Below are 26008 nucleotides of genomic sequence, written 5' to 3'. Positions count from 1 at the left end.
TTGGTGATTTTTCCCCTAATCAGGAAAAAGGGATCTTCTTTTTCTCTTATGAATACCTTTGTTTTAAAGCCTATTTTGTTAGGAATAGCACTGAAGTTTTGTTTCTATTTCCATTTGCTCTGAATTACTTTTACACCTCTCATTGAAGTTATTTGCCCATTTGTCTATTTGTTTTGATGGTGAGGTATGTTTTTCAAAGGCAGTGAATAGAGAGCTTGTTTTTTCTTTTAAATATTAGTTATCATATATGTTTACCATGCATGTATGTGAGTGTAAACATGCATGTGTCACAATATGTTTTTAAAAAATCAGAACGCATATTATCACCATTTCTTATCACCTTCTGTTTTGAGGTAGGCAATTTCTTCTTGGTTTTGGTACTTCTGAGCACTTCCAGCTAACAGCTCATGATTTCTGACTAATTAGAGTACACTATCTCCAATGTCATGGTAGGAGCATTGCTATTAGATATCCATATTGCTACAACTGACTTTTAAATATGGATCCTGAGAATTGATCTCAGTTCATCAGGCTGGTGTGGCAAAGATCGTTTTCCTGATGAGCCTTCCTGCCAGCCACTGGTTGCTATCATTTTATTTAAAAGTATACTTATTTAAGTGTATGATTATATAGATATTCTGGGCATTGATGTGGATATGGGAACACTTATTTGTTTACCAGTGCACATGTGATGAGCTCAGAACATATGGAATTCAGTTCTCTCTTTCCAGTATGTGGGTTTTCCATATCAAAATCAGGTTGCTAGGTTTGGTGACAAGTATTTTATTTCACCTGCTGAACATCTTGCTGATTACTAATTGATGGTTTTAACCAGAAGATTCTCTGGAAATATCTGTGTCCTGCTTTGGAACATTAAACAGTGGGAAGGCAGTGAAGCAATGAGTTGGATTGTAAAATGCTTTGGTTACCTTTGCCATACTTTTTCTTGAGTCAGATACATGCCATATCATACAACTGAAGGGTCAGGATATTGGACTGTGTAACCCATGTTAGATCTCTTCCTGGGAGCCACAGTTGTTGGGATGCTGTGAATCTGTAATTCTGCTGTTCTGTGGAAGTCTTATTCTCAGATTTTCCTTGGGATGTTGGGAGAAATTTTTCAGTCTTTTTGTCTCTCTGGAGCAGAACTTTCTGCCTTTTGTTGGCTGAAGTAGGTAGAGTGCTGATAAACTGGTCAGGTGACTCTGTCAGATGTACTCCAAAAGGAGTGTGAAGGCAGATGTGAGTAAATCCAGATCTAGTGCTCTTCCCACAAGTTCTGAAGTAAGGCCCTCAGGACAACAGCTTCTAGAGCCTCTGGAGCATCTAGATCATGGCTGTTTTGTGGCTGGTGCTGCTAGGAGGAATGCTCACATTCTTCCTGGGAGTCTTTGTATGGGTTTTCATCCAGCACCTTCTCACTGTTGAAATTCCATCTACCCTGAAGCATCCAGTCAAGTTAAGAATTTTGCATTTCAGTATCCAGTACCTGATAACTTTGGTGAGTTTTGGGCTCCACCATGCGTTGGAGACACTCTTTGTACCTTACTTTTCTCCTCTCATTTCTCTCTCTTCATTCTCAAGATTCTCCTAAGACTGGGGTTGGGAAAATCTTTTATATCCTACCCTTCACCTTCCCTGCCCCTTTCCTCCCCCTATTTATTTATTTAATTAATTATTTATTTGTTTGATTGTTTGTTTGTTTGATCATTCGTTAATTCATTCATTCAATGAACAATTCAGCTCTTGCCCCCTCCCAGTTCCCTCTTCAACAGTTCCTCATCCCATTCCTCTTTCACCCCTGTCTCTGACAAGATGCTTTCCCCCAACAGGACTCCCCCCTCTCTGGGGCCCCAAATTTCTCAAGGATTTGGGACATTTTGTACCACTGAGGCCAGACAAGACAGTCCTTTGCTGTGTATGTGTCCAGGGTTTTGGAGCAGCTCATGTATGGCTCAGTGGGCAGAGGGAATTCGAAGAGTTCTCCCCCTTTAATTTTTATGCATTTCCCCCTCTTTCTTACTTCCTCCTTTTCTTTTTTCTCTTCCCTTCAACTTTCAACTTTCTATTTTTATTTTCTATTAAGGTAGCAGCTCTCATTGTAGACTGGCTTGGCCTTGACCCAATACTTGCAATCCCTACTCCATCTCCTGAGGCCTGAAACTACAAGGAACATCACTACCCTTGTCTATGAAGCTCTTTTCTGAGGACTAAGAAATAATTTCAGTCCCAGTTGCTGCACATTAAATCCTGATAGATCTAAAAGCACCTTCAGCCACAGCACCCTCTTTCCCCTTTTTTCATGGCTATGTCCCGAGAAGATTTACTTACATCCACATGAGGCTGTGAAGATAGACATTAATTTACTCAGCTTTGGCCCAAATACTGTCTTTGATGACATTCGTATGATGGATTTATCCAGCCCTCTAGTGTAATTGCACTGGACAATTGTGCTTTGAGATGGCCATCTGGGCTGAAAATTGGGGACAGGGAACTACACATGCTGAGAGGTACAACAGATGTGGAAAATACAGTTTGTCCAGTATGAGAAGTAGGCTATAGGATTGAGTGCTCCTGTCCCAGTTCTGAGTGGAATCCTGGTAATGGCTAGAAAGTTCATCAGAAGACAGCTGATGAGAACTGCAGCGGGAATTGCGACAAGTGTTCAGTCAGGCTGAGCAGCATTGCTGCAGTGTTTTCACTGACTTAACAGTTCTTGGCTAACTTCTCTTTGCCTCTGAGTCCTCATAAGATATGAAGCAATGACATTTGAATCACCAGGTTGCTGAAAGCATAAAATGGCACTTGATAAGACTTTAAATGTTTTGATAAGTGGTAAAAACTTACATTCTTCTCCTGTGAAGAATTTCTATCATGAACAATGGGTCACTTTAGAGAAACAGGCAAGGGTCACAGGTTAATTTAAGCTCCTGGCACTACAAATGAGGATGTTGGTTCTCCCAAGGCACAGAAATATGTGTAAATTTCCAACCTTAGTGCTTCAATATATAAACAGTTCTTAAGCTAAATTCCTGCTGATAGTGGCTTGCTACATGTGCTCCCAGAAGATAAGCTCTTTAGAAAAAGGCAGGCTGCCAAGTGATATCAACGAATCAGGGTATACTAAGTTACAATAAGACTAGACACATCGTTCATAACGCTGGACAAGGCAACCCAGTAGGAGAAAAAGGGTCCTAAAAGCAGACGAAAGACTCAGAGACAGCCCCTGTTACCAGTTTTAGGAGTTCCAGAAAACCACCAAGCTACACAACTGCAGCGTCTATACAGAGGATATAAGTCAGACTCATACAAGCTCTCTCACTGTAAAATCAATCTCTAACAACCTGCATGAGGCCCGATTACTTGGTTCTGTGGGTTTTCTTGTGGTGTTATTGATTCTTCTGGCTCCTATAGTTCTTTCTATCTCTATTCCTAGGATTCCCTGAGCTCTGCCTAATCTTTGCCTGTGGGTCTCTGTTCACATCAGTTGCTGAATGAAGCTTCTCTGGTGATAATTATGGTAGGCTCTGATCTATGAGTGTGCCAAAAGAATAATTTCCTTGATTACCTCCACAAGTTTTCCCATCACAGAAGTTGTAGTGTGTCACAGTGTGCCCTACACTATACACATATATCCATATATCTTCACTTGCCAATGTTCATCACAGCATGTTATTGGTCCGGTTGGACATCTCTGGCTTCTATCACATAAAAATTGGATCCTTACTGAGACACCTTCCGGCGATTGTGCTGTTGCCCGGTGTCATGAAGATCCTGAAGCTTTGGGTCAGCAGGACCAACCTTTTCATGAACTCCAACAGTTCAGAGATATAGATTTCTGAATGAGCCAATGCAAAGTCTGTGCCTAGGTGGTAGGTGAGCTGGTCAGAATCCTGGCTCTCCCTTATTTGTACCATCAGGGAGAGCTGTCCAACACTGTTCCGGCTAGGCTACCTAATCTAAATATTGGCTGATGAAAAGGTCAACTCTTCTGCTCTTTTGTCCTTGTTGGGACAGCGCAACCCACACCCATGTTTTTAGAACCAGCTCCTCTGTGCTGCCTACTCAAGGCACAGGCCTACTCTCTCAAGTGATGCAGCTGGTGAGGTGTTGGTCCAGCTCTGCCACTCTTACAACCTCAGTTCTGACTCTCCTGTGCCTTCACCACCATGGCCAGTTCCACTGTGTTATCCAGGTGAGGTTCCAGGCCTGCTCCTCTGGAACTGTGTCTGTAGACCAGCCTGGCCTCAAACTCAGAGACCCACTTTCCTCTGCATCCCCAGTGTTGGGACTAAAGGCATGTGTCATCACTCCTGGCTAGGCCTGCTTCTCTGAATGCTATAGCTAGTGAAGGGCAGGGATAATTCTCCCAATTTGATGAACTTGGATTTAGCTCTCCTGATATGGAAGGGGGTTAGGGGTGAGTCAGGGGAGAACATCAACCTCAAGCCTACTGCCCCTCATGGCTGATGAGTGTTCAGATATCCCTGGTGCTAATGTTCTGAGCCAGCTCACCTGTATCCTTGCCACCAGGGCCAGCTCTACTATGCTGCACAGTGAGGTATAGGTCATACTCTCCTGCTCTTATGACTCTGAGGCCAGCTGTCCTGACTGCCACAGGGGGTGAGTGGTGATGGAGGAGGGGAGTAATTATCTCTGCATCAGCACCACCTCATGGCAGACTAGTGGCAGGGTCAGCTCTTCCACACTCATACCCTGGAGCTGATCATCTGTGCTCTAGCCAACAAGGCCAGCTCCTCTCTACAGCCTGGGTGAGGTGCAAAGCCCAGTCTTCTGAGGGCTGCTATTGGTGAGAATTGTGGCCATTTTCCAAAGTGCTTCAGCCAGTGAGGGTTCTTTTGCACAGCCTTTTAATTTTTATACGGTCCTAGTTGGTGGCCCATTTGATACTCTAGCATGCAGGGATCATATCTGAGTAGGGCTTTTGAATACAATTCTTCCCCAGCAACACACATAGCACCTCTGGCACTATGAAAGATAGCCAGTAAAGAGAGAACTTCCACCTCCACCCCAGCTTTATTTCTCTATATACTACAGTCAGACAATGTGGTCTTTTTAGCAATAGTCTCACTATCTAGGTCTGGCATGTATTCAACAGCAGTGGTAAGAGCTTTTATGTTTTATGGGCCTCACGTGCTTTCCTGGCCAACACCTTATAGGGAGGCAGCCCATCCCTGGAACCTGGGGTTTTTACTTTAGAGAATCTGTAAGCTCTGTCAATGCCATTTTCACCCCTGTAGCAGGTTGCCTCTTGTACTTAACATCTTGAACTGATGTTTTAATAGTCTATTAAAAATTTATGGGCTGGAGAGATAGCTCAGGAGTTAAGAGCATTGGCTGCACGGAGAGCTCATAAGCAACACCCCACGAGTAAACTTGAGCCTCGGGACCACAGGTAAGACAAACCTTCCTGTTCCAAGTGACCTGCCTGGTGAACTCAAGACACAGGCCCACAGGAACAGCTGAAGACCTGTAGATAGGAAAAACTACACGCCCAAAAGCAGAACACTCTGTCCCCATAACTGGTTGAAAGAAAACAGGAAAACAGGTCTACAGCACTCCTGACACACAGGCTTATAGGACAGTCTAGCCACTGTCAGAAATAGCAGAACAAAGTAACACTAGAGATAATCTGATGGCGAGAGGCAATCGCAGGAACCCAAGCAACAGAAACCAAGACTACATGGTATCATCGGAGCCCAATTCTCCCACCAAAGCAAACAAGGAATATCCAAACACACCAGAAAAGCAAGATTTAGTTTCAAAATCATATTTGATCATGATAATGGAGGACTTCAAGAAAGACATGAAGAACTCCCTTAGAGAAACACAGGAAAACATAAATAAACAAGTAGAAGCCTATAGAGAGGAATCACAAAAATCCCTGAAAGAATTCCAGGAAAACATATATAAACGAGTGGAAGCCTATAGAGAGGAATCACAAAAATCCCTGAAAGAATTCCAGGAAAACACTAATCAAACAATTGAAGGAATTAAAAATGGAAATAGAAGCAATCAAGAAAGAACACATGGAAACAACCCTGGATATACAAAACCAAAGGAAGAGACAAGGAGCCGTAGATACAAGCATCACCAACAGAATACAAGAGATAGAAGAGAGAATCTCAGGAGCAGAAGATTCCATAGAAATCATGGACTCAACTGTCAAAGATAATGTAAAACGGAAAAAGCTACTGGCCAAAAACATACAGGAAATCCAGGACTCAATGAGAAGATCAAACCTAAGGATAATAGGTATAGAAGAGAGTGAAGACTCCCAGCTCATAGGAACAGTAAATATCTTCAACAAAATCATAGAAGAAAACTTCCCTAACCTAAAGAAAGAGATACCCATAGGCATACAAGAAGCCTACAGAACTCCAAATAGATTGGACCAGAAAAGAAACTCCTCCCGTCACATAATAGTCAAAACACCAAATGCACAAAATAAAGAAAGAATATTAAAAGCAGTAAGGGGAAAAGGGCAAGTAACATATAAAGGCAGACCTATCAGAATCACACCAGACTTTTGGGGTTCAGAGAATTCACAGCTGAGGAATGCTGAATGGCTGAGAAACACCAAAAGAAATGTGCAACATCTTTAGTCATAAGGGAAATGCAAATCAAAACGACCCTGAGATTTCACCTCACACCAGTGAGAATGGCTAAGATAAAAAACTCAGGTGACAGCAAATGCTGGAGAGGATGTGGAGAAAGAGGAACCCTCCTCCATTGTTGGTGGGACTGCCGACTCGTCCAACCATTTTGGAAATCAGTCTGGAGGTTCCTCAGAACATTGAACATTGAACTACCTGAGGAGAGTGTATCCAAATTAACAAAATCAGAAATGAAAAGGGAGACATAACTACATATTCAGAGGAAATTCAAAAAATCATCAGATCTTACTATAGAAGCCTATATTCAACAAAACTTGAAAATCTTCAGGAAATGGACAATTTCCTAGACAGATACCAGGTACCGAAGTTAAATCAGGAACAGATAAACCTGTTAAACAACCCCATAACTCCTAAGGAAATAGAAGCAGTCATTAAAGGTCTCCCAACCAAAAAGAGCCCAGGTCCAGACGGGGTTCAGTGCAGAATTCTATCAGACCTTCATAGAAGACCTCATACCAATATTATCCAAACTATTCCACAAAATTGAAACAGATGGAGCACTACCGAATTCCTTCTATGAAGACACAATTACTCTTATACCTAAGCCACACAAAGACCCAACAAAGAATGAGAACTTCAAACCAATTTCCCTTACGAATATCGATGCAAAAATACTCAATAAAATTCTGGCAAATAGGATCCAAGAGCACATCAAAACAATCATCCACCATGAGCAAGTAGGCTTCATCCCAGGCATGCAGGGATTGTTTAATATATGGAAAACCATCAACGTGATCCATTATATAAACAAACTTAAAGAACAAAACCACATGATCATTTCATTAGATGCTGAGAAAGCATTTGACAAAATTCAACACCCCTTCATGATAAAAGTCCTGGAAAGAATAGGAATTTAAGGCCCATACCTAAACATAGTAAAAGCCATATACAGCAAACCAGTTGCTACCATTAAACTAAATGGAGAGAAACTTGAAGCAATCCCACTAAAATCAGGGACTAAACAAGACTGCCCACTCTCTCTCTACTTACTCAATATAGTTCATGAAGTTCTAGCCAGAGCAATCAGACAACAAAAGGAGATCAAGGGGATACACATTGGAAAAGAAGAAGTCAAAATATCACTATTTGCAGATGATATGATAGTATATTTAAGTGATCTCAAAAGTTCCACCAGAGAACTACTAAAGCTGATAAACAACTTCAGCAAAGTGGCTGGGACCCGGGAAAGGGAATAACACTCGAAATGTAAATAAGAAATACTGAAGTTAATAAAAAATTATATTGTTTTAAGCAATAAAATATAATAATAAAAAATAGGATATTACTCAACTCTTCCAAAAAAAAAAAAAAAAAAAAGCATTGGCTGCTCTTCCAGAGGCCCTGAGTTCAATTCCCAGCAACCATATGGTGACTCACAACCATCTCTAATAGGATCTGATGCCCTCCTCTGGCATGTAGGTATACTCACAGATAGAACACTCATAGACACAAAAGTAAATAATAAAAAAGAATTTATATAGGTCCAGTCAGACTGTTTGGTAGGGGGATATGTCATTGAATCTGCTTGTGTTCACCCCAGTGTGGCACAGTAGTATGTAAAATGACCACTCTTGTCACTGTTTAGGCTCTGTGGATGCTAATACACCTGAATTGTGTGAGATGCTTCAAGGGACTTTCATACATATAGGATTAGATAGAAATGCTTGCAAGAATCCAGTGGAAGTGTCCACATGGACATATTTTCATTACACCTTGAAACCCATAGGCTTTCTACAATGTACTGTCATGACTCACTTATATCCCTTATCCACATCTGTACTCCACCCTGGAGTACAGGTGTACACAGCTCTTTAGCCTGTCCTATGGTTATCTAAGACTTCACAAACTAAAAGATCTCAGCAATATTAAAAGTATTTTGTGCCTGTCTGTTCCAATTCCATGTCATTCCTCTCTTTATCAAGTTAGTTGTACAGTGAGTAGGCAGCATGGCAAGGTGGAGTGTGAAAGCCTGCCAATCTCCCAGGAGTCCAAGATTAGCTACAACTCTTCTACATTTGTAGACACTGGGTGGTGTAGAATTTTCTCAATTACTTTTTCAGGCATCATACTTCTCTTACTGGACCATAGCAAATTCCAAGTATTTTACAATAGTGTCCGGTCCTTGTACAGTGTGGGAATTGGTTTCTCATCCTCCATCCCCATGCCTTTAGGTGCCCCTGTGTGCCATTTAGATGCTTTTCCAAATTCGTAGAACACTAAGAAATTATCAATCTGACATCTATGTGTGGTGCTTTTTGTTTCCTGTTGTTTTTTTTTCCCAAGGATGAGTAAGGCAATAAAAGATGGTCCTGGGTCACCATCCCATGACAAATGTCAGGACTATGTAGATTTCCCGTAGGGTATGATTCTCAGGGTTGAATGTTGATTGTTCCAGGTGAATGGAAATTGACTTTGAGATACAGAAACTAAGAGAACATTGAAACGCTAAAAAAAAAAAAAAAGCATGATAAGGTCTAATAGTTTGAAAATGTTTTACTGCTTGCCTTAATATCTGGTTCTCTCATTTTGAGTCACTTTCATGGGGTCTCTATCCACTTTCTCACCCTTGTGGGCTTGGTGGGATCAATTCAAAATGGTTGATTTAGCTTGAGCCAAGGGACAATGGCTATTCTTATTGGAGTTTGGGAAGACCTTGATCAATGATACCCGCAATGGCCCATCTTATGTTACATGTTAGTACAAAAAGCAAGCATGCCCATGTTTACAAGTCAGAAAATCCAGCACACTTAACTGCTCTGGAGCCTATATTGAAGATATTTATTACAGTCACCTCATAAAAACTTAACATATGAAGATACCACATCATTTCCACTAACATTTCCCACTTCTTAACACAGGCAGTAGCAATGGAATTTGAATGTGAATTTTGGTGGAGGCTAGCACTTCAATCACAGCAACATGTTATTCAGTCAGGTTCTTTAGAGAAAAAAGTTTGAACACTCTCTCCTATCTGAAAAGGACCAATAGCCATTGATGTCCTCTTGACCTCTTTACACATGTATGAAGCAGGTGAGAAATGGTAAACACACCTGAGTGATTCTAAGTGGCTTCAGCAACAACACACTCACCTCACTCTCTCTTATGCCTCAACTTTCTGTCTTTTCTTTGAACTTTCTACAGGGAACCATACTAGAGAAACTGAGAATTTGTTCCACGCCTGCATTTTTACTGTGTGTCCAAGACCTAATAATAATAAAGAAGGATCCCAATATGTTGGTGACTGACACGCGTTTTGGGACAGTGCCTGTGAGGCTGTTCAAGCCCAAAAAAGTGTCTTCAAAACTCCGGCGAGGCATCATATTCTACCATGGAGGAGGTGGAATATTTGGCAGTCTGGGTAAGGAGTTTCCATGTGTGGTGGGGAGGATGGCCCTCAGCAAAAGCAGGAACTTGCACATATTTTCATGAGGGCTTTTCAGGATGGATTAATGCAGTAGTAGGTGGAGTTTCTTTTTCCCTTTAAAGAAAATTAATTTACTTTGTTTTACTTATTCATTTTATACTTCACTCTCTTCCCTTCTCCTGGTAACCCCTCCCACAATCTTCTCCCTTCCCCTTCTCCTCTCAGTGTCAGAAGCCCACAACTAGAAGCTAAAAACTAGCAGGTGAACTTCCTGAGATGGGTCTGCCTTAGATTAAAATTTATCATAGATTTATTTCCAAAGGCATGGCCAAGGAGAAATCCATCTTAAGAAAGATTCCAGGTATTAATATGCTTTTCCTGTTATGAAATATATATAACAATCACTAGGTTTTAGCCCAAACTTTTGAACAGATCTCTTCAGAACAATGAAGATGTATTTTCTTGTAGTGATGTTATATAGACAAATATAGAATAATTCTATAGAATTCCTGATTTCATTCAAATAATTTTAGGAAGAAAGTTTTTAGAGATGGTCTCAGTTGCTAGAAAGGTGTAATAAGTTAGAATCAAGAATAGAATTACCCACTCCTCAGACTAGTAAGTAAAGGATACATAATAGGAAATACAATACGCTTTCATAATCACACTAAAAAGAGAAATAGATTTGGGTTAAGGAAATAGACTTTGTGTTCAAGGAAAAACACATTTAGGTACAAGGATAAAGTCACAAGTGTGTACTATCATAAGTCAAGACCATGTAAAAATTGTTCCTCTGATCTTTAATGAGTATATCACATTGAAATACTACTTTGAACTTAATATGGACATCCTTCTGTAACTCCTATTTTATATAACATTTTATTTCTGAGGTAATTTTCTAAAGAACATTTTGACTATGAAGGCATAAAAAGACCAGAGAAAGGAAATAAGGTTGTTGGTTGAATGGTTTGGCTTGGGAAACGTTGCTCCATCCATCCATCCATCCATCCATCCATCCATCCATCCATCCATCCATCCATCCATCCATCCAAATGTACAGGTCTGTTTGCCTATATGCTTGTGTGTAGGTATGTATGTGCATATCTGTATCTTATCTTATCTTTCTTTCTATCTATCTATCTATCATCTATCTATCTATCTATCTATCTATCTATCTATCTATCATCTATCTATCTATCTATCTCTATCATCTATCTATCTATCTCTACATCTCTCTATATATGATATATATGTTATATATATATATACATGTATGTATATAATAAATACTTCTGGAGTTCATTGTGACAGACAGAGATGGGATCAGCAAGAGTGTGCATGTATGAATGTTTGAATGCATGTTTGCCTGTACAAAATATTTTAATTCTTTTCCTTTCCTTCCTTTCTGGATTAGCCAGTTTAGCCAGAGAGGCTTCTGACTGACTCACCAAAAAAGGGGGGGCACTAGCAATAAAACCTTTCATATAATACTCTGCTATTTTATGATGATGTGCTAAACAGTTTCTGGCCTCAGAGGAAATCAAACAGGTGGGTCAGCTACCACAGGAAAGTGACTTAGACTTACATCAGATAATGTTTAATTATAGTAAGGCAGCCCTAAATATCTTATAAGATGAAGTCTTATTCCTGCTGATGATCTTCCCTCTTCACTGTCTTAAGAAGAACCAAACAAGAAAGAAGAATCACGGGGCTGCCAACCCACCCCACAACCCCAGTTGTTCAGGATCCACATGAAGACAAAGTTGCACATCTACTACACATGTGCATAGAGGCCTAGGTCCAGCTTGTATATGTTCTTTGGTTGGTGGTTCAGACTTTGAGAACCCCAGGTTAGTTGACCTGTTGGCCTTCCTGTACAGTTCCTATGCCCTTCAGGACCCACAATCCTTCCTTCTGTTCTTCTATAAAAATACCCAAAATCCATCCACTGTTTGGTTGTGGGTGTCTGTATCTGACTGAGTCAACTTCTGGATGGAGCCTCTCAGAGGACAGCACACTCCTCTCTGCAAGCATAACAGAGTATTATTAATAGTGTTAGGGACTGGTTATTGCCCATGGGATATATCTCAAGTTGGGCCAGTTATTGGTTGTCCATTCTCTCAGTCTGCTGTCTCCCCTGCCTACATTACTTTTAGAAAGGATAAAATTTGGGTTGAAAGTTTTGTGGGTGAATTGGTGCCTCTTTTGCTCCACTGGTGTTCCTTTCTGTCTACTGAAGAAGGCCTTTTCAGTAGTGAGTCATGGTTAAGGTCATCCCCATTGATTCTTGGGCACATCCCAGGTCTCTGTTTTATCCTGGAGATGCTCCACGCCTCCTCACTCCCATCAGTTTCAGATTTCCACTCATTTTCATGGCCATTTAGGCATTTCTCCTGTCCTTCTTCATACCTGATTCTGAATCCCCCATTCTTCTACTTACCCTCTCCCTCCCTGTTCCCTTTCTCCATCTGCCTCTAGTGACTATTTTATTCCTCCTTCTAAGTGAGATTTAAGCTTCATCACTTGGACCTCCACTATTGTTTAGGTTCTTTTTTTTAGGTCTGTGGAATGTAACATGGCACCTGTAATTTATGGTTAATATACACTTATAAGTAAGTACATATTACACATGTCCTTTTGGTCCTGGGTTACCTCACTCAGGATGATATTCTCAAGTTCTATCCATTTGCCTGCAAAATTCATGATGTCTCAGTTTTTAATAACTGAGTAGCATTGCATTATGCAGATGTACTATATTTTTTTACCCATTCTTCAGTTGAGGGACATCTAGGTTGTTTCCAATTTCTGGCTATTACAAATAAAGCTACCATGAACATAAAGGAGCAAGTGTCTTTGTGAGTTGGAGTACCTTTTGGGTATATGCACAGAAGTGGTATAGCTAGGTCTTGAGATAAAACTATTCTCACTTTTCTGAGAAAACACCAAATTGATTTTCAAAGTAGTTGTACAAGTTCACACTCCAAAAAAATGTAGAAGTGTTCCCTTGGCCCCTCCACATTTTTGTCAGTATGTGTTATCTCTTGAGTTTTGTTATTAGCCATTCTGATGGGTGAAAAATAGAACCTCAATGTTGTTTTGATTTGCATTTTCTGGATGACTAAGGACTTTGAACATTTCTTAAAGTGTGTCTCAGCTATTTGAGATTCCTTTTTTGAGACTTTTCTATTTAGTTATGTGCACCATTTTCCTTTTTTGATATTGAAAACATTATATATTTTATTTTTTATAAAACACAGCAAAAAAGTTACTCAATAAAGGCCAACTGTTCCCGTTATAGAAAAGGAAATAAATCAGCAAATGAATGCCAAGTTAATAAGAAGATATAACACCTACTCCCCTACTTTGAAATGAATGCAAATATATTTTAATATTTAAGATAACTGTTACTTAAATCAGTTTTGTTTTGATAAAATCTTTCTATTGCTCTTTATTAGCTTCCTTCTTCTTAATTGAATATTTATTTATTTACATTTAAAATGTTATCCCCTTTCCCTTTCCCATTTCCTTCTCCTGCTTCTGTAAGGATGCTACCCCTCACACACAGCCACTCCCACCTCACCGCCTTGTCATTTCCCTACAGTGGGGAAATGAGCCTTCATAGCACCAAAGGCTTCTACTAGTATTTATTACTTTTTTTTTTTTCGGAGCTGGGGACTGAACCCAGGGCCTTGCGCTTGCTAGGCAAGTGCTCTACCACTGAGCTAAGTCCCCAACCGGCTATTGATGCCAGACAATGCCATCCTCTGCTACCCATGCGGGTGGAGCCACGGGTCCCTCAATGTGTACTCTTTGGTTGGTAGTTTAGTCCGTGGGAGCTTTGGGGGGCTGGTTGGTTGATATTGATCTTCTTATGTGGTTGCAAACCCCTTCAGCTCCTTCAGTCCTTTCTTTAGCTCTTCCATTGGGGTCCATGTGCTCAGTCCAATGGTTAGCTGCAAGCATCCTCCTTCGTATCAGTAAGGTTCTAGCAGAGCCGCTCAGAAGACATCCATATCAGGTTCCTGTCAGCAAGCACTTCTTGGAATCAGCAATAGTAACTTGGTTTGGTGGCTGCATATGGGATGGATCCCCAGGTGGAGCAGTCTTTAGACAGCTTTTCCTTCTGTCTTTGCTCCACTTTTTGTTCCTCCTGTGAGTATTTTGTTCCCCCTTCTAAGAAGGCCGAAAGATCAACACTTTGGTCTTCCTTCTTACTGAGATTCATATGGCCTGTGAATTATATCTTGGGTATTTCAAACTTTTGGACTATTTGCCACTTATCTGTGAGTGCATATCATATAAGTTCTTTTGTGACTGTGTTACCTCACTCAGGATGAAATTTTCTAGTTCAATCCATTTGCCTAAGAATTTCACGAAGTCATTGTTTTTAATAGCTGAGTAGTACTTCATTGTGTAAATATACCATATTTTCTGTGTCCATTCCTCTGTTGAAGGACATTTGGGTTCTTTCTAGCTTCTGGCTATTATAAATAAGGCTGTCATGGACGTAGTGGAGCATATGTCCTTTCTATATATATGGAGGATCTTTTAGGTATATGCCCAGGAGTGGTATAGCTGGGTATATCCAGCTCAGGTAGTACTACGCCAAATTTTCTGAAGAACCTCCAGACTGATTTCCAGAGTGGTTGTACCAGCTTGCAATCCCACCAACAATGGAGGTGTGTTCCTCTTTCTCCACATTCACACTAGCATCTGTTGTCACCTGAATTTTTGTTCTTAGCCATTATGACTAGTGTGAGGTTTAATTTCAGGATTGTTTTGATTTGCATTTCCCTGGTGACTAAGGATGTTGAACATTTCTTTAGGTACTTCTCAGCCATGAGATATTCCTCAGTTGATAATTCTTTGTTTATCTCTGTATCACATTTTTCTTTTTACAATGTAATGATCTTTTTATTTTTAGGGAATGTCAAAAGCAACAGTTTCATACATACAAATAACATTGATCATACCCTCTCCCTCTAAATAAACAGTATCATAATTACAAGACATTCCAAATATTTTTTTCATTTATAATTTTTATTTATTTTTTATTTTTTTATTAACTTGAGTATTACTTATTCACATTTCGATTATTATTCCCTTTCCTGGTTTCTGGGCCAACATCCCCCTAACCCCTCCCCCTCCCCTTCTACATGAGTGTTCCCCTCCCCATCCTCCCCCCATTACCGCCCTACCCCCAACAGTCACGTTCACTGGGGGTTCAGTCTTAGCAGGACAAAGGGCTTCCGCTTCCACTGGTGTTCTTACTAGGCCATTCATTGCTACCTATAAGGTTGGAGCCCAGGGTCAGTCCATGTATAGTCTTTGAGTAGTTGCTTAGTCCCTGGAAGCTCTGGTTGGTTGGCATTGTTGTTCCTAAGGGGTCTCGAGCCCCTTCAAGCTCTTCCAGTCCTTTCTCTGATTCCTTCAACGGGGGTCCCGTTCTCAGTTCAGCAGCTTGCTGCTGGCATTCGCCTATGTATTGCCATATTCTGGCTGTGTCTCTCAGGAGCGATCTACATCCGGCTCCTGTCGGCCTGCACTTCTTTGCTTCATCCATCTTGTCTAATTGGGTGGCTCTATATGTATGGGACACATGTGGGGCAGGCTGTCAATGGGTGTTCCTTCTGCCTCTTTTTTAATCTTTGCCTCCCTATTACCTGCCAAGGGTATTCTTGTTCCCCTTTTAAAGAAGGACTGAAGCGTTCTCATTTTGGTCATCCTTCTTGAGTTTCATATGTTCTGTGCTTCTAGGGTAATTCGAGCATTTGGGCTAATAGCCACTTATCAATGAGTGCATACTGTGTGTGTTTTTCTGATTGGGTTACTTCACTCAGGATGATATTTTCCAGTTCCATCCATTTGCCTATGAATTTCATAAAGTCATTGTTTTTGATAGCTGAGTAGTACTCCATTGTGTAGATGTACCACATTTTCTGTATCCATTCCTCCATTGAAGGGAGAGTTCATCTTGGTGGATTTTTTCTTTGATGAATATGAAGTGTTCTTCCTTATGTTTTTTGATGACTTTTAGTTGAAAATCGATTTTATTCGATATTAGAATTGCTTCTCCAGCTTGCTTCTTCAGAACATTTGCTTGGAAATTTTTTTCCAGCCTTTCACCATGAGGTAGTGTCTGTCTTTGTCTCTGAGGTGTGTTTCCTGTAGGCAGCAGAATACAAGGTCCTCATTCCTTATCCAGTTTGTTAATCTATGTCTTTTTATTGGGGAGTTGAGACCATTGATGTTGAGAGATATTAAGGAATAGTGATTATTGCTTCCTGTTATATTCATATTTGGATGTGAGATTATGTTTGTGTGCTTTTCTTCTCTTTGTTTTGTTGCCAAGACGATTAGTTTCTTGCTTTTTTCTAGGGTGTAGCTTGCCTCCTTATGTTGGGCTTTACCTTTTATTATCCTTTGTAGGGCTGGATTTGTAGATATATATTGTGTAAATTTCTTTTTTCATGGAATATCTTGGTTTCTCCATCTATGTTAATTGAGAGTTTTCAGGATACAGTATCTTGGGCTGGCATTTGTGTTCTTTTAGGGTCTGTATGACATCTGCCCAGGACCTTCTGGCTTTCATAGTTTCTGGTGAGAAGTCTGGTGTAATTCTGCTAGGTCTGCCTTTATATGTTACTTGACCTTTTCCCTTACTGCTTTTAATATTATTTCCTTTTTTTATGCATTTGGTATTTTGACTATTATGTGATGGGAGGAGTTTCCTTTCTGGTCCAATCTATTTGGAGTTCTGTAGGCTTCTTGTATGTTTATGGGCATCTCTTTCTTTAGGTTAAGGAAGTTTTCTTCTATGATTTTGTTGAAGATATTTACTGTTCCTTTGAGCTGGGAGTCTTCACTCTCTTCTATACCTGTCATCCTTAGGTTTGATCCTCTCATTGAGTCCTGGATTTCCTGTATGTTTTGGACCAGTAGCTTTTTCCATTTTACATTTGCTTTGACAGTTATGTCGATGATTTCTATAGAATCTTCTGCTCCTGAGATTCTCTCTTCTATCTCTTGTATTCTGTTGGTGATGCTTGTATCTATGGCTCCTTGTCTCCTCCTTTGGTTTTCTGTATCCAGGGTTGTCTCCCTTTGTGCTTTCTTTATTGTTTCTATTTTCATTTTCAATTTCTTCACGTGTTTGATTGTGTTTCCCTATCATTCTTTCAGAGATTTTTGTGATTCCTCTCTATAGGCTTCTACTTGTTTATTTATGTTTTCCTCCGTTTCTCTAAGGGAGTTCCTCATGTCTTTCTTGAAGTCCTCCATCATCATGATCAAATGTGATTTTTAAATCTAGATCTTGCTTTTCTGGTGTGTTTGGATATTCAGTGTTTGCTTAGGTGGAAGAATTGGGCTCCAATGATGCCATGTCGTCTTGGTTTCTGTTGCTTGGGTTCCTGCGCTTGCCTCTTGCCATCAGGTTGTCTCTAGTGTTACCTTGTTCTGCTATTTCTGACAGTGTCTAGACTGTCCTATGGTCCTGTGTGTCAGGAGTGCTGTTGACCTGTTTTCCTGTTTTCTTTCAGCCAGTTATGGAACAGAGTGTTCTGCTTTCAGGTGTGTAGTCTTTCCTGTCTACTTGTCTTCAGCTATTCCTGTGGGCCTGTGTCCTTAGTCTAACAGGCAGGTTGCTTGGAGCAGAAAAGTTGGTCCCATGGCTGAAGTTGCTCCTGGGGGCCTGCTTTTGAGCTCTCCATGAGGGCGGCAACCAGGAGGGCCTGCACAGCCTTTCCTGGGGCCCCCATGGACCAGGGTCCCAGATGGCATTAGGTGTTTTCCTCTGGAGTCAGAAATGTGGGCAGAGTGTAGTCTCTTCTGACTTCCCAGGTGTTCTGCCCCTCTGAAGGTTTAGCTCTCCCTCCCAAGGTATTTGGGTGCAGGGAGCTTTAGTTTGGGTCCCTTCAGATCCGGGCCGTGTTCCTGTTCTCTTCCCTAGGTTTTCCATCTCCAGAATTTCCTGACTTTATGTTTTCTTTATTGCTTCTATTCACACTTTCGGGTCTATTCACACTTTGCATGGTTTTATTTATTTTCCTCACCTGTTCAATTGTATTTTCCTGCATGTCCTTAGGGCATTTATTTGTTTCCTCTTTAAAGGCCTCTATCTTTTTGATTGTTATTTGCCTGTGTTTCTTTAATGGATTTGTTCATTTTCTTCGTAAAGGCTTCTATTATTTTTATAAGTTGGATTTACGGTCATGTTTTTGTGTTTTGGTTGTGTTAGGATATCCAGGGCTGCTCTAGTTGGGTAGTTGAGGTTTGGAGGTGTCATATTGCCCTGGCTCTTGTTGATTATGTTCTTTTGAGGCCCTTTTGCTACATGGATGGTTTTCATCCCTGGATGTTCTTGTTGTAGTAGGTTTTGGGAAGGGGCTGAACACTGATGGTCCTGGTGTGACAGGCCTCTGATGGATATCCTTGGACTGCTATTTGGTATGTTCAGGAGCCTCAGGTCTAATGAAGGTGAGCAGAGATGGCAGGAGAACAGATGTTCTCTTAGGATGACAGGCTGCTCTGGGCAGTTTGACTTGGGCAAGAGGGCTCAGAGAACACGAGGGAAGCTTACTCATTTGGTTCAGGAATCTGATGTGGGTGGAGAAGAAGGATTTTGAGAATGGAAGTTCCCCTGGGATGGCAGGCTGCTCAGGACAGCTTAGCTTGTCCCAGAGGACTCAGCCAGCAGGGAAGATGGGTAACAGAAGGCAGCTTACCTTTATGGTTCAGGAGTCTGATGGAGGTTGAAGATAGACTGCAGAATGGAGGTAGACCTGGGATGACATCGGATTTTCTTAAAGAAAGGATAGGTCCAGAGCTTGTGGCTCATCTCAGATAGTGGGTTGTAGCTTATATAGCAATATTTTCTTTCTTTTTTACAATGAAACAAAACCCATACTATTTAATAGACATATCCTGTAGCCTGAAGGCATTCCTTAACTACATAGTATATATAGTTTGGATTAACTTACATTTAACTAACAGCAAAGTGACAGAACTGAAAAGTCATCTTAGAAAGCATGGCAGATTTTCTAATTCCTTTTGAAATTTTGTTCCAAATGATCATTTTACTCTGATGTTTGTGCTGATAACTTTTACTTATTGTACATCAGTCTCCCTACTCCACACAACTCACTGAATAGGTGACAACTCCCAGCCCTCGACAGTGACAGGAAAGATTAGCAGGAATTTTAACTTTCAGAAATCAGATCTATTAAACATTTGCTGCAGAAATGCAGTGCAGAATATCTGGTTTGTCACTGTAACCAAGATAATCCTTGTTGTTTGCTTTCAACAAACCCGGAACACCATAAAGATGTTACACTTAAATGACACCCAGTTTCAAGTCCGTGTGTACTTCAGACTATTTTACAATGTTCTGCTGAATTATGAAGTCTTAGAGAAAACACTATCCACATGATCTTGGTAGAAGGAAATAGATTTTATTAGAAATACTGTCCTTTCACTACTTCATAGAACTGCTGTGTATTCACATCCTTCTCTGTCACACTCTCCTTCATTGCCCCTCCCCTCACATTCCCCTGTGCTTCATAAAAATCTGTTTCCTTAATTCCAAGTTTTGGTTAGTTTAGTGTACCAGAGCCCCCTATGTTGCTTTTCAAGCTTAAGGCTATCAAGGTCATAAAAGTCAATTTTGAAAGGTTTCATTTTGGTTCAATCCAAAGCTGTTTGTTAGTCAGTTGATTGAGGTAACTCAGCACTCTAAACAGTGCTGTTGGTCTTTTATTATTTTATTTGATACACCAATATAATGATTGTCAAGATCAAAAGTGATATGTTTTCAAAATACACTAATATATTATTGATATTCTTTTTGGTAATCTATGAGTACATTTGGAAATAAACTGACTTTTTGTTTTTATCTCTAGTGGCCAAAAAAAAAAAAAACTGTCTAGAACTTCCCAGTATACCAAGGTATGTGACATAAGCATTATGTCTGCCAACTTACAAACAGTAAAATCTTTAACCCAACCTATAATTATGCTAACTAAAGAGTAAATAACTGGGAAGGATAAGACATTTGAATAAGAAATGGTGGAATACGGAAGAAATTTTTCCTAGATTAATGAGTGTCCTTAATTACATTCTATGTTATTCTACTTCTTTGGCTGAAACACAATTTAAACCCTTGTTATAAAATAGCCTATGTAGAACCAAAGTACTAGTAACCTAGTTTATCTTCTAAAGTATACCTTTTATATAGATTTAAGTAATTAAGAATGATTTTTACGTTAAAATTCACAGTGTGAAAAAACCAAAAATCTCTCTCAATGTGTAACTCTAGTTTTTTCTTTTTGTGTTTGTTTCTCTGTTATTTATTGGATATTTCTTTATTTACATTTCAAAGTTATTCCCTTTCTAGTTTTCCTATATATATAACTTCCCCCACCCCTTCTTCTATAAGGGTATTTCCCTCCCAATCCATCCCACCTTAGTCCCCCCCCCCACAACAAACCCCTACATTGGGTCCATCTGTGGCAGGACCAAGGACTTTTCTTTCAATTGGTGCCCAACAAAGCCATCCTCTGCTACCTATGCAGTTGGACCCATTGTCAGTCCATGTTTAGTCTTTGGGTAGTGGTTTAGTCCCTGGAAACCCTGGTTGGTTGGCATTGTTGTTCTTATGGGGTTGTAAGCCCCTTCAGCTCTTTAGGTCTCTATTTCCTCCAATGCGGGTCTCATTCTCAGTTCAGTGGTTTGCTGCTAGCATTCGCCTCTGTATTTGACATGTTCTGGCTGTGTAATTCAGGAGAGATCAATATCCGGTTCCTGTCAACATGCACTTCTTAGCTTCATCAAGCTTATCTAGTTTTGGTGGCTGAGTATATATGGGTCCCATATGGGGCAGGCTCTGAATGGCTGTTCAACAGTCTCTGCTCTAAACGTTGCCTCCACATCCCCTACTATGGATACTTTTTATTCACACTTTTAAGAAGGAGTAAAGCATCCACACTTTGGTCATCCTTTTTCTTGAGCTTCGTGGTCCATGCAATGCATCTTGGGTAATTCGTACTTTTGAGTTAATATCCACTTACCAGTGAGTGCATACCATGTGTGTTTTTCTGTGATTGGGTTACCTCACTCAGGATGATATTTTCTAGTTCATTCCATTTGCCTATGAATTTCATGAGGTCATTGTTTTTCATAGCCGAGTATTTCTCCATGAGTAGATGTACCACATTTTCTGTATTCCTCTTTCTGTTGAAGGGCATCTGGGTTTTTTCCAGCTTCTGGCTATTATAAATAAGGCTGCTATGAACATAGTGGAGGTTGTGTCTTTGTTGTATATTGAAGCACCTTTTGGGATATGCCCAAGAGAGGTATAGCTGGGTTCTCAGGTAGTGCAGTGTCCAATTTTCGGAGGAACATCCAGAGTGATTTCCAGAGTGGTTTTACCAGGTTCAATCCCATCAAAAATGGAGGATGTTCTTCTTTCTTCACATCCTCACCAGCATCTGCTGTCTCCTGTTGCGTAGGTTTCTGTGCTTGCCTCTCATCATCAGGTTGTCTGTGGTGTTAGTTTGTCTTGCTGTTTCTGACAGTGGCTTGATCCTCCTTCAGGTCTGAGTGTCAGTAGTCCTGCAGACCTGTTTTCCAGTTTTCTTTTAGCCAGTTCTGGGAACAGAGTGTTCTCAGGTCTCAGGCCTCAGATATGCAGTCACATTTGGCAGCTGGCTTTAAGTTCTTGGCATAGGCAGAATCTGGAAGGGTCCTGCCCCTGACTACTCCTAGGTCTCTGTGCCCAGGGTGCACAGATGGCACTATGTGATTACCTCTTGGGTCTGGAATATGTGCAGAGAGTAGTCTCCTTTGATTTCTCAGGGGTGTCTACACTTCTGAGGGTCCAGTTCTCTCCCCCATGGGATTAGGTTTCAGGGAGCTCTATGACTGCTTCAGTTAAGGTCCAGGCACATACCTGGATCATGGGTTCCTGCAGCTGACTGCTCCTATATTCCTGTGTCCATAGGCACTCTGCAGTTTCCTCTTGGACCAGGGATGTGGGTCAAGTTGGGCAGAAGTGGCAGTCTGTTCTGCAGTCTCAGGATTGTCCACACTTCTGGGTGTTCTGCTCTCTCCCCCAAGTGATTTGGGAGCAGGGATCTCTGCTCTCAGGTCTGTAGGTGCTCCTGGCGGCTGGCTTTCAGCTCTCCATAGCAATGTTTTCTAAGTGGTCTCAGTCCAGATATGGGCATCAATGTCACAGTAGGATTGTCTTGGCATTAGATGTGATTCTTTCATTCCCTCACCAATTACAGTGGCAGATATCTATGTCTTTTGATAACATTCTCAAATTCATGCACTTTCCTCAGTTTTGGTGGCTCATAGTGGGCAAACCACACTCACTTTATCTCCTTGTTAAACTCAAAATATACTGTGCTGGCTCCACCACTTAGTTTATGCTTTAATGTTATCTTCCCACCAGAAGGATCCTACACTCACACTTAAGAACTTGTCACTAGCCTTTCCCATACCTCTGAATGTCATTCCTAATAATGTCCCCTGTGTCTCTTCCTGCCTTTAATATGCTGTAGCCACTGACCTTCTCTAAAGTTCACAGTGAAGGTGTCATCTCTAGGTCCACCAAGGTGGCAGCTATCCCTGGCTTTGTGGTAGAATGTGCTTGATTCTTGTCACAACTATTTACAGTGGGTCTTCTCTTCCAGATGTTTACCATGGCCTAGGCAACTTTCTCGCCCGTGAGACAGACTCAGTGGTCCTGTTGGTGGGGTGAGTGGTCTGATGTAGTTAGTGACTTATTAACAGAAAAGAGTGTTTGCCAAAGAATTTATTTTTGGATTGAAGAGCAGAGAAAGTTGCTCTTGCACTCCCATCGTGCAAAAATATCACACAATATCATTAAGGATTTAGATAGTGTAAAGTCATGGGTAAGCCTTAGCCAAAACCTTATACACAGTGTAAAATTTATTTATGAAGTTAATTAAAATAGAATGAATACATTTTAGGAACACACATACACCTGTGAGGAATGCATGTAAACACTTAAGGAGGAACAGAGTTGACAGATACATACCTTAGCCTGGCTTTCCTCTGCGTGGATGGGTAGTGTTAAGATTGTATAATGTTGTTGGGTGGGCAGAGCAGAAGATGGAGGTCTCTGTGGTGTTGCTTTAGAAGGCATTCAGTTTTTCTCTGCTGATGTGCTCTCATCTCCACTACTGTCTGTCAGTACTTTTGGTAGTTTCTGCAAGTCTGCCAATGTAAATAGCTTCTCGCTGCTCCTTTGTCGAGCAGCCATCTTTGATTCTCATGGCTCTAACTCCACTGCTTGCATGGATTTTCCTATTCTTCTGCTTCCACTGGTTTGATGTCATCATTGCCAGTATTTCTACCTTGCTGTAACCAGCTCAACTAAAACAGCTTCCTCATGAAGTAGGAAAGAAAATACATTGAGAGTACTTAGCAGCGATTTTATCAGTGCTCAACACATGCTCAATACATCAGGTACAGGTGAATCCAGAGAGAGAGACATGTGATCAGCAAATTTTCAATGACCTTGTTTGTATCTTTACTAGCTTTTATGCTTCCTAAGGCAACAGCCTTGAATTGCCTTGTTCCTGTGTGCTCATCAATGAATCATGTATGGTGTGGGATGAAATGGAAATTCCTGACCATCTTTACCCTAGATAGGTTTCCTCAAGTCCTTGTAAGAGAAATGATGACAGACATTTTTTATTAGGGACATTTGGCACAACATTTTTGGTCTCATGTGAGAGTAGATAATGCTGTTTGCAATGGACTCCAGTGTGTACATAGAATGCCTTGTTCACTCTTTTTCTCCCTAGGTACCGTAAGCTTCCGGACCACCGTCATCCTGTTATTCACCTTGATTGCCTTAATGCTTCCATTCACTTCCTGAAGAACCTTCAAACCTATGGGGTAGACCCTTCCCGGGTGGTTATCGCTGGAGAGAGTGCTGGAGGTTGGGCTGTGGCCACTGTCACTCAGGCTTTGGCCTGTCAAGACAAGCTTCCCCAGATCAGGGCTCAAGTCCTGATTACTCCAATTTTGCAAGGCGTTAACTTCCAGTTACCATCACAATTGCAGAAACGCAATGTTCCATTGCTTACGAGAGACTTAATGATTACATTTTTTTGTAGATACCTAAACATTGATCTCTCTTGGAAAAATGCCATACTGACAGGAGCTTGTGTGCCCCCAGACATGTGGAAAAAGTACAGCAAGTGGCTTAGCTCTGACAACATTCCCCAAAGGTTTAAGGGCAAAGATTTTAGTCCCGAGTTTCTAGGACCTTTCAATGAGACTGCCTATCTGGAAACCAAGCATGTTTTGGATGAAAAAATTTCACCTCTCCTAGCAGATGACAAGATCATTGCTCAACTTCCAGACACATTTCTATTGAGCTGTGAGCATGATATTCTCCGGGATGATACCTTACTCTACAAGAAGCGCTTGGAAGACCAGGGGGTCCCTGTGACCTGGCACCATGTGGAAGATGGCTTTCACGGATGTATTATTTTTTTTGATAACCAGTTTTTCTCTTTCCCCTGCTCCATGAATGCTTTAAATCCTACCATCAGTTATATTAAGGGTATATGATGGTAACTGTGATCCTTGAATGAAATAAAGGAAGAATGGTTTGTACCTGACTCTTTGATTATGACTTTTCTTTCATTGTAGAAGGATGCTTAAACAGTATATGGTGAGACAGGAGGGTGAGGAAGAAGAACAGAACTGCTGGTTTAACATTGAAGGATATAAAATGTATGGTTGCCCTCCAATGGCAAATGTTCCACGGAACATCTAACAGTACCACATGCTGCTATTAGTTAGGTAAAATAACTAAGAGTTAATAACTTCATCAAAGTGGGAAAAACATGCCTGTAATTCTGATGTACTTTATTAATGGGTTCAAATATAGATAATAAAATTTAATTAAGGAAGAATGATAGCAAGATCAAAATAGAAACAAAACTCAAAAGAAATGGTGAAAGACATAAAATTGTACAGAAACAGAATACAACATTTTTAGTAACATCAGAAGAATGATAACTACATATTGTTATAAATGTAGACAAGAACCCTAACAAGATTTACTAGGATTAATTTTTTATTGAATATTTTTTATTTCTTTTTTTCTTTTCTCCATCTTTATTAAATTGGGTATTTCTTATTTACATTTCAATTGTTATTACCTTTCCTGGTTTCCAGGCCAACATCCCCCTAACCTCTCCACCTCCCCTTCTATATGGGTGTTCCCTTCCCCATCCTCCCCCCATTACTGACCTACCTCCAACAATCACGTTCACTGGGGATTCAGTCTTGGCAGGACCATGGGCTTCCCCTTCCACTGGTGCCCTTACTAGGCTATTCATTGCTACCTATGCAGTTGGAGCCCAGGGTCAGTCCATGTATATTCTTTGGGTAGTGATTTTGTCCCTGGAAGCTCTAATTGGTTGGCATTGTTGTTCATATGGGGTCTCAAGCTCCTTCAAGCTTTTTTAGTCCTTTCTCTGATTCCTTCAACGGGGGTCCCAGTCTAAGTTCAGTGGTTTGCTGCTAGCGTTTGCCTATGTATTTGCCATATTCTGGCTGTGTCTCTCAGGAGAGATCTACATCCAGTTCCTGTCGGCCTTCACTTCTTTGCTTCATTCATCTTATCTAGTTTGGTGGCTGTGTATGTATGGGCCACATGTGGGGCAGGCTCTGAATGGGCGTTCCTTCAGCCTCTGTTCTAAACTTTGCCTCCCTATTCCCTCCCAAGGGTATTCTTACTCCCCTCTTAAAGGAGTGAAGCATTCACATTTTGATCATCCTTCTTGAGATTCATGTGTTCTGTGCATCTAGGGTAATTCGAGCATTTGAGCTAATAGCCACTTATCAATGAGTGCATACCATGTGTGTTTTTCTGTGTTTGGGTTACCTCACTCAGGAT

At 40.8% G+C, this 26008-nt stretch overlaps 1 protein-coding gene across 2 annotated transcripts in view; it reads left to right on the top strand.

Moving 5' to 3' along the window:
* The window catches only part of Aadacl4fm3 (AADACL4 family member 3), a 30169-nt gene extending 5448 nt beyond the window's left edge, over positions 1–24721 (top strand). The window contains exons 1-4 of one of the 2 annotated variants that reach the window (XM_087551683.1): positions 954–1501; positions 9840–10056; positions 22758–22821; positions 23898–24721. In XM_087551683.1, the coding sequence (XP_087407809.1) occupies positions 1334–1501; positions 9840–10056; positions 22758–22821; positions 23898–24672 (1224 nt within the window). In that variant the 5' untranslated portion in view covers positions 954–1333 and the 3' untranslated portion in view covers positions 24673–24721. Of the gene's footprint in view, positions 1–953; positions 1502–9839; positions 10057–22757; positions 22822–23897 lie in introns of those variants that run through there. The other variant, XM_087551684.1, reaches the window with a different exon arrangement.
* Positions 24722–26008: the final 1287 nt, after the last annotated feature.

Source organism: Rattus norvegicus, chromosome 5, assembly GCF_021556685.1.
Source record: "Rattus norvegicus strain SHRSP/BbbUtx chromosome 5, alternate assembly SHRSP_T2T, whole genome shotgun sequence".
Taxonomy (NCBI): domain Eukaryota; kingdom Metazoa; phylum Chordata; class Mammalia; order Rodentia; family Muridae; genus Rattus; species Rattus norvegicus.
This window is presented reverse-complemented; position numbering and strand designations above follow the sequence as displayed.